Source organism: Chelonoidis abingdonii, chromosome 13 (assembly GCF_003597395.2).
Source record: "Chelonoidis abingdonii isolate Lonesome George chromosome 13, CheloAbing_2.0, whole genome shotgun sequence".
NCBI lineage: Eukaryota > Metazoa > Chordata > Testudines > Testudinidae > Chelonoidis > Chelonoidis abingdonii.
Genome location: NC_133781.1, coordinates 26,824,036 through 26,838,490, shown reverse-complemented (window position 1 = coordinate 26,838,490; position 14,455 = coordinate 26,824,036). Strand labels below are relative to the sequence as shown.

Sequence of the window (14,455 nt, the reverse complement as noted above, 5' to 3'; positions counted from 1 at the left end):
TCAATGTCAGAGCCAGTATTAGATCTGGGTTGTTCCTGCTCTGTTCTGTGTGCCGATCACTAGGCCATGCCTCTGTCTTCTTGCACTCCATTTATCTTCACACAGGATGCTGAAATCTGAAATTTTAAAAGAAGTATTTGGGTGAAATTCCTGGCTCCACTGAAGTAAATCAGAGTTTCGCCATTGACGTCAATGGATTCAGGCATTTCACCCATTGTCTTTTGCTTGTTTTCCAGCCATACCTGCACTGTATTATTTTGATTTTCATTCTGCGATGTCTGGAGTGGAAATACGGAAGAAAAACTACGAGAGAGGATCCAATCTTCAGGTCTGTGCAAAACAGAATCTATACAAATTGAATTGAGCTTCAGGCTGAATAGATCAGGTGTTCATGACACAGGAGCTACATGTGGAAATCTGCCTCTGTATCATATGCTTAAAGGACTCTGAGCTTGGTTTCTTTTCTCTGTAGAATTTCTCCAAGGAAAGAGATCTTCCGACTAAACCCTGAAGAGTGTGAAGGGGAAGATGAAGATGTTCAAGCTGAAAGAATGAAAGCTGGGAGCATGATGACCTGTCAGAACCAGGAAGAGGTAAAAATGAATAAGGAGAATGTGCATCCAACATGAAATCATAGAATCATCGAAATGTAGGACTAGTAGGGACCTCAATTGGTCATCTAGTCCAATCCCCTGTGCCCAAGGCAGGACTGTGTAATAACTAGACTATTCCTGACAGGTGTTTGTCTAACCTGTTCTTTAAAACCTCCAATGACAGAGATTCCACAGCCTCCCTAGGCAGTTTGTTCCAGTGTTTAACTGCCCTGACACGTAGGAAGTTTTTCCTAATGTCCAACCTAAATAATGACAATACATTAATTGGGTAGAGGCATACTGCACATCTCCTTACATTAGCCTGCCAATTTCTATCAAACTCGACCTATGGAATGAGATGGGTGTTTAATCTCTGGTGCGTCTCCATCTCTCTATTAAGATTGCCAATATTAAAGCAAATAGTAATGATTGGCTTTGTGATATAGACACTTGAATACTGGGGGGTCACATTCTGATTTCATTTATGCTGGTGGCTGTTTTAAATTTTGCAGACTTCTGTAATAAGTCATTTGCTGATGTCGCTCTAACTACAGCGCAATGCCCAGCAATTAGCCTCACTTTAAATCTAATTAATCTTCACCAGGCCTTCATTCTGATCCACCAAAGGCACAGTGCAGTTAAATGCTAGCTCTTTATATATTTCATTTTGCAGTAAAATCATCCATTTCTGCTTTGTGCTTATGCTATGCAAGTCTTCCTTGTCTTCACCCTAGAGCCAGAGTACAAGGGAGCTGCTTAATCTTACTCAAGACTTTTTATTCAAAGATACCTCCTGATCATAAAGAAAACACAAGCAAAAGAGAGTTTCTCACGTATTAGCTATTTTCCTCTGGCTGACATCACTGGCAGGAAGAAGAGATGGTGGCTCCATCCTACTGGCAGATAGGAAGAGCAGGTCAGCCTGTGAATTGGCAGAGCCTTGGCAGCGCCTCAAGCTGCTTTGTGCTTAAAGCTGGCCCTGGATCCTGGGAAACACTTAACAGGCTCTTGGTGTCACAAGCAGAGCTAGTCAGGAAATGGGATTATTTGCAGATTTTTTTTGTCAAACAACAGTTTTCATCCAAAAACCAAAAATTATTTGGTTTCCAGTTTTCCAATGAAAAAGTGAAAATATTCAAGAAAATCAGACACTTTCTATGAAAGTTTTAATTAATTGGAAAGCCCAATTTGCCATCAAAAAGAAGTTTAGATGGAAAATTTTCAACCAGCCATAGTCACAAGCAGTGCTGTCTGGAAAAGGGGATCCCTTCCCAAGAAAAAAATTGCATTTCTGCCAGAAAATCATTCCAGCAGAAAATTCCCAAATGGCTGTAGTCACAAGTGATGTCCATAAGTGATTTTTCAGTAACAAGGCACCAACTATAGAAGCCTCAGAAACACCCAACTTTTTCTTACCATGTCCATTTTCAGAGCTGGGTGTTGAGCAATAGATAGCTGGTTCTCAAATTGTGCTTAATAAATCCACAAGTCCACATAGATAATAATAATCAACTGTAAATTTTAAAATGTCAGCAGAGGAAGGAAATGAGGAGAGTTTGTGATATTAAATGAGTTCCAAGGATCAATTTTCTTGATCATCTTTCATTCAGTTCTCAGCTTGAGCCATATCTGCTATATCCATATTTTTGACTTTTGTTCCATAGCGACCAATCCTTAGTGTCAACAGTCTACGCAAGGAATACAAAGACAAGAAGGTCAGCTCTATTTTTAAGAAAAGGAAGAAAGTTGCCACAAGAAATCTCTCCTTTTGCGTTAAAAAAGGTCAGAACAAACAAGTATTTCACTAGAGGTTTTAAAAACAATGTTATGCATTTTGGTTAATAGAATATTTAGAGCTTGGGAAAGTTACTGGATTAACATCACTGGTAACTGGAGCCTTCTATTTATCAGAGGCACCAAGCATGACAAATCAAAAAATTTTGGGTAGAGGCTAGTTGCAGGTGACTTCACGTTACCTGGCTAATTTTTCTCAAACCTAATCTATGGAATTAGATGGGTGTGTAATCTCTGGGTCTTTCTCTCCATCTCTCTGTTAAGATTGCCAATATTTATGTAAATAGTAATGGCTGATTTTGTAATATAGACACCTCAATACTGGAGGCCATATTCTGATTTCATTTATGCTGGTGAATCTTTTAAATTTTGTAGACTTCTCCAGACTACTACTAACTGAGGTGGAATTTAAATCAGTGACCCAGGAATGCTTCTCTATCTCATCACCAGTTCAGAGATTTGAGTACATATTTGTATCACCAGCACAAATGAGAGACCATCAAGTGTATGAGTTTCAGGAAACATAAAAGCCTTCTGCACTGTAATCCAAAACATTTGAATGAGACACTAGTCCTGTAGAGAAAAACAGCTGCAATTCTTTGCAAAAATGTCAGATTTCCCTGGTTCTGTTCCCTCTCTCTTGTAGTGATGCACAGTTGCTAGCAGTTCCAGTAGATGGTACTCATCTGTCCATTTTATTCTAGGTGAGGTTTTTGGGCTACTTGGACCCAATGGGGCTGGCAAAAGCACAACTCTAAAGGTGATCATTGGAGACACGTCCCTAACTGCTGGACAGGTAGGAGAAACCTGGGAAAGAGGAGGAGGAGCATTGTCTATTCCGAATGCTAACCGAAAGCTGAAAACTCCAGGATTATATCCCGGTCCTATTGAAATCAATGGGAGGATATCTATTGACTTCAATGGGTATATCTACACTGCATCTAGAAGCGAGCCTCCCAGCCCATGCCCACAAACTCATGCTCGCGGGACTCAAGCTAGAGCACTAAAAGAAGCCGGGAGGTTGCCCGAGTTTCAGCCTGAGTCGCAACATCAGAATAACATCTACATGGCTATTGTTAAATTGGGAAGCTCGCTCCCAGATGCAATGTACACATACCCAACTGGCTAGGATTTTACCCTAAGAGTTCAAAACTTACAATAAACTACAATACATTTGGAATAATGACATCAAAGTCGTGCAGCCTTAGTTTCCAAACATTGTCTTACACAGAGGGAAAAGCTTGACTTGTTGGATTTGGGTGCTGCAGCCTAATTGCTACAGTTCTGAGATGTGTTCATTCCTGTTTAAACATTTTTGTTGCTCTTCTCTGGACTTTCTCCAATTTGTCCACCTCTTGGACTTACTAATACAGTACAATCTGAGTCAACAATGTAACACTGTGTAGTGCGGCTCAGCCGCGGTTTGTCCCTCAGCAGGGCTGTGGGGTATCCCACCACCTCGCTACCAAAGTCTGAAGCCCAGCTCTAGGTCGGGGCTGGGCAACAAACACTGAGTCAGTATGCTCAGGCCTTCAGGCAGGGCTGAGCCTCAATAGTAGGTTTCGGCCTCCTCAGGCCAGGGAAAGGGGGAGTCTGCCACCCCTGGAGGGGTGGCAAGGGGCACACAGGCCCTCCCACTCCACTGCGTCCCAGCCCGGGGCCCTTGCAGCAGCAGAGACTCACTGCTGTCAGTGGGGATCCTGGCCACAACACATTGACATTGGCTCTGGCAGTGCTGCAGCCAGACTGGGGTCTGCTGCCCCCGGGCTACTTCCCCTCTCCCCCTCGTCGGGTACCTGAGTCGTCATAGCATCACTGGCGGTCTCAACCACCATCAGCTCCTCTGGGTAAGTGTTCGAGGGTGGGCTCAGCAGCTCCTCGGGGTAGCTGGCACAGGGCAGGCTCAGCCAGTCCTCCTCAGGGTAGCGGGCACGGGACAGGCTTGACCAATCATCCTCGGGGTAGCGGGCACGAGGCAGGCTCAGCCAGTTGTTCTCAGGGTAGCGAGCGTGGGGCAGGCTCTGCTGGCCGGGTGTGAGCTCCGGCTGGCAGCGGCCTCAGACGTCTGGTCCTGGCGGTGGCTGGGCTCTTACTGAGCTCTGCAGGTCAGCTTTTATACTTCCGGGTCCGCCCCGTGACCTCTGAGGGGTGGGTGGAGGACCCAGTGGCTCAGCCCACAGCGGGGTTGGGAGAGGTTTGTCCCTCAGCAGGGCTGTAGGGTATCCCACTGCCTCGCTACACACTGTTGCAAAAAAAGCAAATATCTTTCAGGGATGTATTAGCAAGAATGTTGTAAGCAAGACATGAGAAGTAATTTTTCCGCTCTACTCCGCACTGGTTAGGCCTCAACTGGAGTATTGTATGCAGTTCTGGGCACCACATTTCAGGAAAGATGTGGACGAATTGGAGGAAGTCCAGAGAAGACCAACAAAAATTATTAAAGGTCTAGAAAACATGACCTATGAAGGAAAAGTGAAAAATTTGGATTCGTTTAGTCTGGAGAAGAGAAGACTGAGAAGGGACGTAACAGTTTTCAAGTACATAAAAGGTTGTTACAAGGAGGAGGGAGAAAATTTGTTCTCCTTAACCTCTGAGGACAGGACAAGAAGCAATGGGTTGAAATTGCAACAAGGGAGGTTTAGGTTGGACATTAGGAAAAACTTCCTAACTGTCAGTATGGCTAAGCACTGGAATACATTGTCTAGGGAGGTTGTGGAATCTCCATCATTGGAGATTTTTAAGAGCAGGTTGGACAAACACCTGTCAGGGATGGTCTAGATAATATTTAATACTGCCATGAGTGCAGGGAACTGGATTTAGATGCCCTCTCAAGGTCCCTTTCATGAACATTGTAAATAATTTCTTCCTATTAGCTTACCCCTAATCTTATAGCTCCATTCCTTTCACTCCTTCCCCACAGCATTACGAAAAGGAGACTGCATTTTACCTCTTTTCCCTGTCTCCCTTCCCTTGTTTGTGACTGTGCTGAAGTAGTGGGGCCATATCAGAGCTGAAACCTGCAAAGCCCTCAGCTGGGCCCTTGGTGAGGTCTGCAGATTCCATTATGAAGAAGAGTTTGTAAACAGTGTGAAGAAACACTTGTATCTCTGAGCCCAGAATAAACCAATTGTTTGTGCAGGTGGTGATGAAGGGGGCAGATGCAGCTGCTTCTCAACCAGAAGAGGACACAACCGACTTTCTAGGGTACTGCCCTCAGGAGAACCCTCTCTGGCAAAATCTTACTGTTCAGGAACATCTGGAGGTTTATGCTGCTGTGAAAGGGATGAGGAAAGAAGATGCTGCTGTTACTATCCAACGGTATAGAAATAAAATGATTCCAGCCTCCATGGGGGTGTGGAGGGATGTACATTGTGTTTAATCACTTTTAGTGACCTCTGCTCACATGCTGTCTAAAGCTATTTCTGGTCCAGCTTCTTTATCACATTTGTGTACCTATGAAATAGAAGAGAATGTGGATCTTTCCCTCCTTGCTCAAGTTAAATGAGATGAGAGCAGGGAATATTTAAAAAATCCTTGTAAGGCATTTCATTGGGTACATAGGGCCCAGCTGTGAAAGCTGGAGTTTGCCTGGTCACTTGTCGTTCCCATTCCAGTGGCCAAAAGACTAGTGTGGAAAATGGCAAAAATATGTTTGTACTTAGCAAAAAACGGAGAGGTTTTCTAATGACTATACAGGAAAATAGGAACTTCAGAGGGGTTCACATTTTAGAATGTTAAGGTTTGGAAATTTCATAGTGAAAAATTGGGAAGGTGGTTGTTTTTGTTTGTAATTAGTATTAGTTTGTTATTGTTGTTATAAGTTGTTGTTATTTGTACTGTAGGAGAGTCCAGGAGCCCCAGGACCAGGGCTTGCTAGTGTTGAAGGGTACACACAACGTGTATTTTAATTTCTAAGACATACCCAGCCTCTGTGACAAATAGGGGACACAGGAGGAAGGATAGCTGGGTGGATGGTTTTGAGCCAATTACATTTTAATAAATAAACATGCTAAAAAGTAAATGAGAGGCCATTTATTATCAGCTGACAATTTCACACAAGCATCATGGCTGAGGTCTCAAGAAGGGATTTGAAGGAGGACTGATGGCTTTTACTGACTAGTTTTGTGGGGGGAGTTCCATACATAGAGAGCTTTGTAGAAAGGCACGTGTGAGAGAAGTGGCTAAATGGGTGACCAAGAATGGCATTGTTGCTGGAGAAGATTGGGCAGGAAGCGGGAGGATGGAGTGATGCTTTGTGAGATCACAAGGGTGGCTGTAGAAATGATTATGATGTAACAGACAGAGGGGTTCAAGGCCAGGAATGAGCTGGTCTCCCCTCAAGTGGCTCCATAGGGAGAGATATGACTGATAGTTTCTTTTCACTTTTTCTCGCCACCAGCATAGTGAATGCTCTGAAACTTCAGGAGCATCTTCAAAAACCAGCCAAGAAACTACCAGCAGGAATAAGCAGAAAGGTATGGATTTAGTTCTCTCCTGTGTTTTATGTTCTAAAACCCATCATTCCTTAGTTAGAGTTTTCATCTGGACCCTCCCTGAAGGGTTCAGAAGGAAGAATTCAAGTTGTCTTTTCAGGAAGTTTGGGGATCTTTTTCCCTGCAAATGCTTTTGGCTTTGTGGGTATTAAGCCAGTGCTATTGGGTGCTGTTTAGAGTACACAAAAGGCAAATATTTTGCACTTTCTGTAAGAGTTGCCATCTCAGAAGTACAAAAAACTGTGGCATCTGGAATGATCCTGAGCCTATAAAAAGGGACAGCTGGTGGTGTGTACAGATTTCCCAGCACAGCTATCTCAAAAAAGAGACAATCCTGGGAAAACCTGGACAGGTAGCAACTCTATCAATAAGGCAGGGATAAATCAGCCCTGGCAAGGATGGCTCAGTAATGTCTAGAGACGGGGATGAACCATTCCAGGAAGATCCTTCTCAATCATTCTTTATTTTGGAATGGCAAGTGAAAAGGACTGAGCTGCCTCCAGTTGTATTTGTGTGCATTGCTCTACAGTTGGTTCATCCCTGCTCTGGATTCCTAATTAAAAATGGACCTGAGCCTAAAACTCTGGATCTGAACTTCTCTACAGTTCAGGGGTGTTTGAGGTTGAGGTTTTGGGTCAGCCCAGTAGAGAGAGAGAGGGACCATTCATGCAGTTTGGATCTGGATCTGAAGTTCTCCAAAGATCAGGGGTATGAAGAGGAGTGAATTCACAATGATCTCTGGAGCATCTTGGAAAAGGAGAAAGATATGTTACACATTGTTTCTTTAGCAGAGAGTGGGTCAATGTGCAGTGTCAGAATCACTGGAGAAGCCTGAGTAGATGGTGAAGATGTCATGGGTGACATGGCTGACCTGCCCATTCCCTGCAAATTCAGTCAAAGCTTGCTTTCTTCATACCAGTTACACTCACCACATGTTGACAGTACCTCAAAGTGTATGACACATTATACAAAAGGGGCTGCCCCCACTAAACCATCTGAACCATTCTAGCTCTGACCATGCTGAGTGAAAGGCAGTTACTACCAATGAGACCAGCACAAGCTGTGAAGGTAAAAGCCACTGACTCTGTGGTCTCCCCCATTAGGTGTGTTTTGCACTGAGTATGCTGGGCAAGCCAACGCTGATGCTTTTGGATGAATTGTCGACTGGAATGGACCCCATGGGGCAACATCATGTGTGGTGAGTGCACCTAACTGTCTGGAAGGCAGCATGGAAACCTGCTGTTTGAGTGCTTCTTGGGCTTGTTAGAGAGACAAGGTGGGTGAGGTAATATCTTTGATTGGGCCAACTGCTGTTGGTGAGAGGGAAAAGCTTTTGAGGCTCTGGGAAGGAGAAGGTCTCATGGAGGTTCCCAGCACAGCAGAGGAGAGGACCGCCTACTACACTAGTTACAGGGTGCTGCCTGCACAGCAAGTGACATGTAGTTTTGGGAGCATGTTGGGTGTGTTTTGTGTCCTGGGAGGATTTGGAGCAGGGCAGCCTTTGTATTCCCGGCAGTCAGGTTTTGCTGTGCTGTCTGACCTCTTAGTGAGCCATGCAAGTGAGCGAAACTCTTTGGACAGAATTTTCAGTCCAGACTTAGCTACTCCTAGACCCCTCTCTCTGATTCACACTCATAAAATAGTCTGAAATCCAAAAGGCCCTTGCTTTCAGAACTAATCGTAGGGACCTTTTGGTTGTTGTTTGAATCCTTGCACTGTAGCAGATCATTACTTGTAGGCGGATGAGCAAACCCAACAAGGGGTACTTCAATTCTAAAGGTTTAGGTTCCTTGTTAGTGTGACCTCCTACCCTTGCCCCACATGGACTCCCACCTGATTTACCTGTGATCACTCTGAAAATACCAGTGATCATTTTCTAAGCACAAAATAGACCAGACCAGCCTCGGTCTCTTTGCTTTCTCAGCTACCCTCAAGCCACAATTATGTTTCTAACCTTCCTTCTCTTCTTTGATTGTGTCCTTCCTCCTCACTCCCCCACCAATCTTTCCTCTCTGCCAGTCATCCATAGCTCTCCACCCCAATGGCCTTGAACGCTGAAGGTTCAGTAATCATGCAAGTTCTGCTATTTTGGTTAGCTTATTCGTTTCTCCTTTCATTATTGTAAAAGGGCAGCTGTAGGAGGAAAGTTACATGTCTTTGCCTTTTCTGGAAGCCAGAGCAGCAATGCAGGAAAATACTCACAGGAGTTTGTATGTTGCAAATCAAATGTATTTTTTGGTTGCAGGAGAGCTGTTCGTACTGCTTTGAAAAATAAGAAACAAGGAGTCATCTTGACAACACATTACATGAAGGAGGCTGAGGCATTGTGTGACCGAGTGGCCATCATGGTGTCTGGGAAGCTCCAGTAAGAAGCAGCTGATACGTTAGAGGAATATAAGTGTCAAAAATTAATACAGCTTTGGATAAAAACAAAATACAGGGACCGACATTAAATATATATTGGCAAAATTCGGTTGCAAAGCCTCTGTTAAGTACTTGCACATTGCCAGTTTATTTTGCCAAGAGATACTGCTCCTTCCACGGAATACTATTGCTTAAACACAAAGTAAATGTCCTACCTTGGAAGATGGATAGACTTAGGAAGAATCTGAGCCAATATCAATCCTTCCCCTAGAGAGCTAATAGAAAAACTAATGAATTCAACCACTTTCTTCACATCATGTGGTTGCAATTACTAAAAGAGAGTTGTGAGAACCATTGATGAGTGATCCACTTTGTGCTTCTCTCCTCTGCAGCTGTATTGGCTCCATTCAGTACCTGAAAAGCAAGTTTGGCAAAGGTTACTTGCTGGAAATTAAAGTGAAGGACCCAGAACAAGTTGATCTCATCCATGCAGAGATTACACGAATCTTCCCACTTGCAGCACGTCAGGAAAGGTAATTTAAAAGAATGCCGGAGCCTTATTGACAATGCAAATGCTTCTGTGCTGCAGGGGTTACTTAGTGGGCTTGGATGCTATTTGAATTTGAATGTAATCGGCACAAGAGTGGGCTAACTTAGAGATCTGAGTTTGTGTGTGAGATGTATGAATCTTGGCATCCACAAAGCCAGGGGATGATAAGCTGGAGAGGGTAGGACACCAGCCGAGCCCATCTACAACACCTCCTGCTCACCAGTCCAGAATATGGCTTCGAAGAGTGGCAATTGGTTATAGCAATAGGCCCAGGAAGATTATTAAAAAGGATGAGTATTAATTATCATCAGGGCCAAAGGAAACAGTAATGAAGTTAGTATGTCCAATTCAGTATACACACTTTATGATGGAACATACGTCTAGGGTCACTACACTGAAAGCTGGACAACACATGAACTTTCAAAGAAGATTGTTAACGTTTTGAAAAGGGACATTTAGAAATTGTTCTACAAACAATTTTGATCAGTTTGATTGGGAATATTTTCCAGGCTGATGTCCATTATTTTAACTTTTTTCTAAATATCCCATTTGGGGGTTGGACATTCCATACTAGTAAAATAAAAAAGATGAACTTTCCAGGGAACCAACCTTCTTTCTCTTAGTGAGACCCTTTAAAATCATTCATGATTTAGAGTCTTCCTCTGTGACTCCAATGCAAAAAAAAAACCTGGCTTCCTAATATTTCTCTTCTGAATCCACTGATATTAATTTGAATAAGAATACAAGTTCCATGACAAAGTAATTTTACTATGAGCAGACACCTGCTTTCAATACTCCCGCTTATCTTGTATGCATAATCACCCACAAATTATTTGTATTATTTTGCATTAACATCCTAATGTATTGGGTGCTATATTGCAACATACAGTCCCAGCTCCAGAGAGCTAACAATCTGAATGGCAAAAGCAGATGAAGGGTAAAGGAAAGGGATGTGCCATACAAGCTGAATAGGAAGGCTGATGACTGTTATGTGTGTTCACAAGAGAGAACCCCATTTCCCATAGTTATATATTTTAAGATCAGAAAGAACCATTATGATCATCTAGAGTGGAATCCTGGATCCTCTGAAGTCATTAGCAAAACGCCCATTGACTTAGGACTTGTCTACACTACCCCGCAGGGTTGATCTAAAATATGCAACTTCAGCTATGTACTTAGGTCTACTTATCGCGGTGTCTTCACTGAGGTAAGTTGACAGCTGATGCTGTCCTGTCAACTCTGCTTGTGCTTCTTGTTCCGGTGGAGTACTGGAGTCGACGGGAGAGAGCTCAGCGGTCAATTTATCACATCTATACTAGATGCAATAAATCAACCCCTGCTGGATCAATCACAGCCCGCCGATTTGGTGGGTACTGTTGACAAGCCCTTAGTCTGATCTCTTGCATAACTCAGGAAATAGAATTCCAGCCACTGATTCCTACTTCAGTCTTGTAACTTCTGGCTGAGCTAGAGCATAACTTTTTTAGAAAAACATCCAGTCTTGATTTAACGATTTCAAGAGAGGACGAATCCATGGCATCAAGAGGTAAGTTTTTCCAGTGGTTAATTACCCTCTTCACCATAAGTATGCACCTTATTTCTACTTTGAATGTGTCTAGCTTCACCTTTCAGCCTCCGGAATGTGTAATAATAGGTGCTGGAATAAGGGGTGCAGGGGATGCTGCCGCACACCGTGGCTTGAAGTGGTTTCTGTTATATACAGGGTTCACAGCTTGATTCAATGATTCTCAGCACCCTCGCTATACGTATTGTTCCAGCGCCACTGTTATGCTTTTGTCTGCTAGATTAAAGAGCCGTTTGCCATCCAAAATCTTCTCTCTGTGCATTTACGTGTAGAATGTGATCCAATCATTGCTTAAATATTCTGGTCACCTTCTGCACGTTCCTTCTTTCAGGTATTCATCTTTGATGGTCTATAAGATACCAATGGAAAATGTACAGTCTCTGTCCCAGGCCTTTTTCAATTTGGAGGCAGGTAAGAGGGGTGTTGTCAAATGTTGGAATCTCTGTAATACAACCATATTTTAATCTATATATTTTTCAGTCAAAAAAGCTTGTGCCAGATCCTCTGTGGGTGTAAATAGGCCTCGCTGCATGAAAGTCTGTGGAGCTAAGGCAGTTTATACTGAGCTGAGGTTCTGGCCCTGTGAACTACAATTTTGGGGCCTGTTGAGCAGGGGATGCTCTAAAATGTCATGACTGGCCAAAAAGGGAAGCAGCTGTCCCCATCTATTGTTCCCTACAGTCATAGATGGTGTCTTCAGGCTATTGGGAGCACTTCTAGATAGTTGCTTTCACAGCGGTATTCTCTGTACCTCTCTAGGGTTAGGCCTGAGGAGAACTAACCAAAAAGGACTCACCACACACATGAAGAATCATTGTTTAAAGTCATTAAATATGTTTGGGGGAGATTTCTAATGTGTGTTCATTTCTGTCCAGCTAAACGTACCTTTGACCTGGAGGAATACAGCTTTTCCCAGTCCACTTTGGAACAGGTACAGTGTGCTCTTTATAATATTTCAGAGACAGTAGCAAGAAAATACAATGTGTAAAAATGAACATATTTAACCTGGTAACTAATGTATTCTAAAGAATGTCAATGTGAGGATCAGTCCAAGTAATAATGATCCCTAGAGCTGACACCGCACTTTTCATCAGGACATTCCAAGGTGTTTTACAAAGCAGGCCAGCATCATTATTCTCAATTTACAGATGGGGAAACTGAGGAACAGAGAATGAGGTGATTTGCCCAAGATCACCCAGCAAACCAGTAGCAGGGCCACAAATTGTACCCAGGTCTTTTGAGTCCCCATCCAGTGCCCTGTGCACTAGGAACACTGCCTCCTAAATGAGAGTTGTCAGTAAGTTGTATAAAGGTCGTCATTTCAGTCCTGACGTGTATGCTGTGTACCTGTCAGAAACACAGAACAATAATTATTGCAAGGCCTTATGGTTTGATATGGAATTTCTGTTCAGGTGCAAATGACACCAATATACAAGTATTCAAAACAATGGTTATCAGTGAGTTTGCTCAGTTGTAACTGATGTTAGAATTTGGTCCTATGATGGTTTTTCTTCCCCACTTGAAATAATTCTGTTATCCTCTGATAGCTCGCATCTTCTTGCATTAGAGTACAGAAACAATTTCTCATGCCATGTCTCTCTCTTCATTGCAACATCTTTTTGTGTCAAATCTGCCTTTTGGATTGTTGGATGAATAGATCTCAGTCTAAAACAAAATTATTTGAGCTCTTTGTTTCCAATCCTGGGAATTAATTAGACCCTTCCTTTAACTTTCACCTTTCAGGTGTTCTTAGAGCTTTCAAGAGAGCAGGAGAAAGAGGATTTTGAGATGAATCTGGACAGTACAGCAGAATGGAAACTCCTTCAACAGGATGATCATTAAAGCTCGGCACAACAGTTCTATATCTCTGCTACAAACAATATATGCGTGTACAACTAGAAACGAAGTTATACTCAGTACTAACATTGTATTATGCTAATGTCAAAAGAGGAAAGTTCAGCCAGTCATCATGAAAACTGTTTTGTGATTACTTCCATTTGGCTATGGCCACATTTCCTTTTAGAGTAGAGAAAATGTTCTGAGACATGGGGCTGCATTAGAAAATTGGCCAAGGACCAGAAATGGGGTTGGCCGCCAATAACAGAAGATGAGAGAGCTCACGGGCAAAATCAGTCCAATTTCAATACATCTCTAGTTGTAAATATGATAAAAACAGAACTGAATCTTAAAAAGCCACCTGCTCAGAAATTTGAACTGATATCACATTTAACACACAAATCACCCAAAACACATTACAGAGTTTTCAATTAAATACTGGTGGTGAAGTGACTATGCCGGGGTGGCCAACCTGAGCCTGAGAAGGAGCCAGAATTTATCAATGTACATTGTCAAAGAGCCACAGTAATATGTCAGCAGCCCCCCATCAGCTACGCCTCCCCACACCGCTCCCAGCCACCGGCAGCCCTGCCAATCAGCACCTCCCCCTCCTTCCCCACACCTCCTGATCAGCTGTTTCATGGCATGCAGGAGGCTTTGGGGGGAAGTGTGGGGGGAGTGAGGGCACGGCAGGCTCAGGGGAGGGGACAGGAAGGGGTGGAGTGGGGACAGAGCCAGTGGCAGAACCAGGGGTTGAGCAGTGAGCACCCCCAAGCACATTGGAAAGTTGGTGCCTGTAGCTCCAGCCCCAGAGTTGGTGCCTATCCAAGGAGCCACATATTAAAGTCTGAAGAGCCGCATGTGGTTCTGGAGCCACAGGTTAGCTACCCCTGGATTACATGTATAAACCTGTCAGCAGGGATTCATGTATTACAGGGATGAACAATGCTCAGGTGGTTGGCTATACTGGGCCTGATTTTGCTTTCTTTAGCAGATTGATTATGGTTTTAGTCCTCTGGCTGCAGCTGAGTTATTTAGATTTGCAGCAGTGTAAGTAAGAGACCGATAATCTCTGTCTTTCTGTAAGTGTCCTGAGTTTTTTCGGCTTCCCCTCACCTTATGGATAGAGGGATCTCTCATCAATGGAGCAACACTCTTAACAGTACAGCAATCATGTCATCTCTGTCGGTGAGCCCAAGTGCTTATATGGGACAAGAGTCAACAGTCTTCTACCCAGGAG

At 43.4% G+C, this 14,455-nt stretch overlaps 1 protein-coding gene across 1 annotated transcript in view; it reads left to right on the top strand.

The window, feature by feature from the left end:
• Positions 1 to 13,373, top strand: part of LOC116834876 (ABC-type organic anion transporter ABCA8-like) — a 56,303-nt gene extending 42,930 nt beyond the window's left edge. Inside the window, exons 28-39 of the mRNA XM_032797275.2 lie at positions 237 to 328; positions 473 to 593; positions 2,258 to 2,375; positions 3,092 to 3,183; positions 5,527 to 5,705; positions 6,787 to 6,862; positions 7,984 to 8,078; positions 9,126 to 9,245; positions 9,637 to 9,777; positions 11,711 to 11,790; positions 12,255 to 12,310; positions 13,123 to 13,373. Coding sequence (XP_032653166.1) covers positions 237 to 328; positions 473 to 593; positions 2,258 to 2,375; positions 3,092 to 3,183; positions 5,527 to 5,705; positions 6,787 to 6,862; positions 7,984 to 8,078; positions 9,126 to 9,245; positions 9,637 to 9,777; positions 11,711 to 11,790; positions 12,255 to 12,310; positions 13,123 to 13,221 — 1,269 coding nt within the window. The 3' untranslated portion in view covers positions 13,222 to 13,373. The remainder of the gene's footprint in view (positions 1 to 236; positions 329 to 472; positions 594 to 2,257; positions 2,376 to 3,091; positions 3,184 to 5,526; positions 5,706 to 6,786; positions 6,863 to 7,983; positions 8,079 to 9,125; positions 9,246 to 9,636; positions 9,778 to 11,710; positions 11,791 to 12,254; positions 12,311 to 13,122) is intronic.
• Positions 13,374 to 14,455: the final 1,082 nt, after the last annotated feature.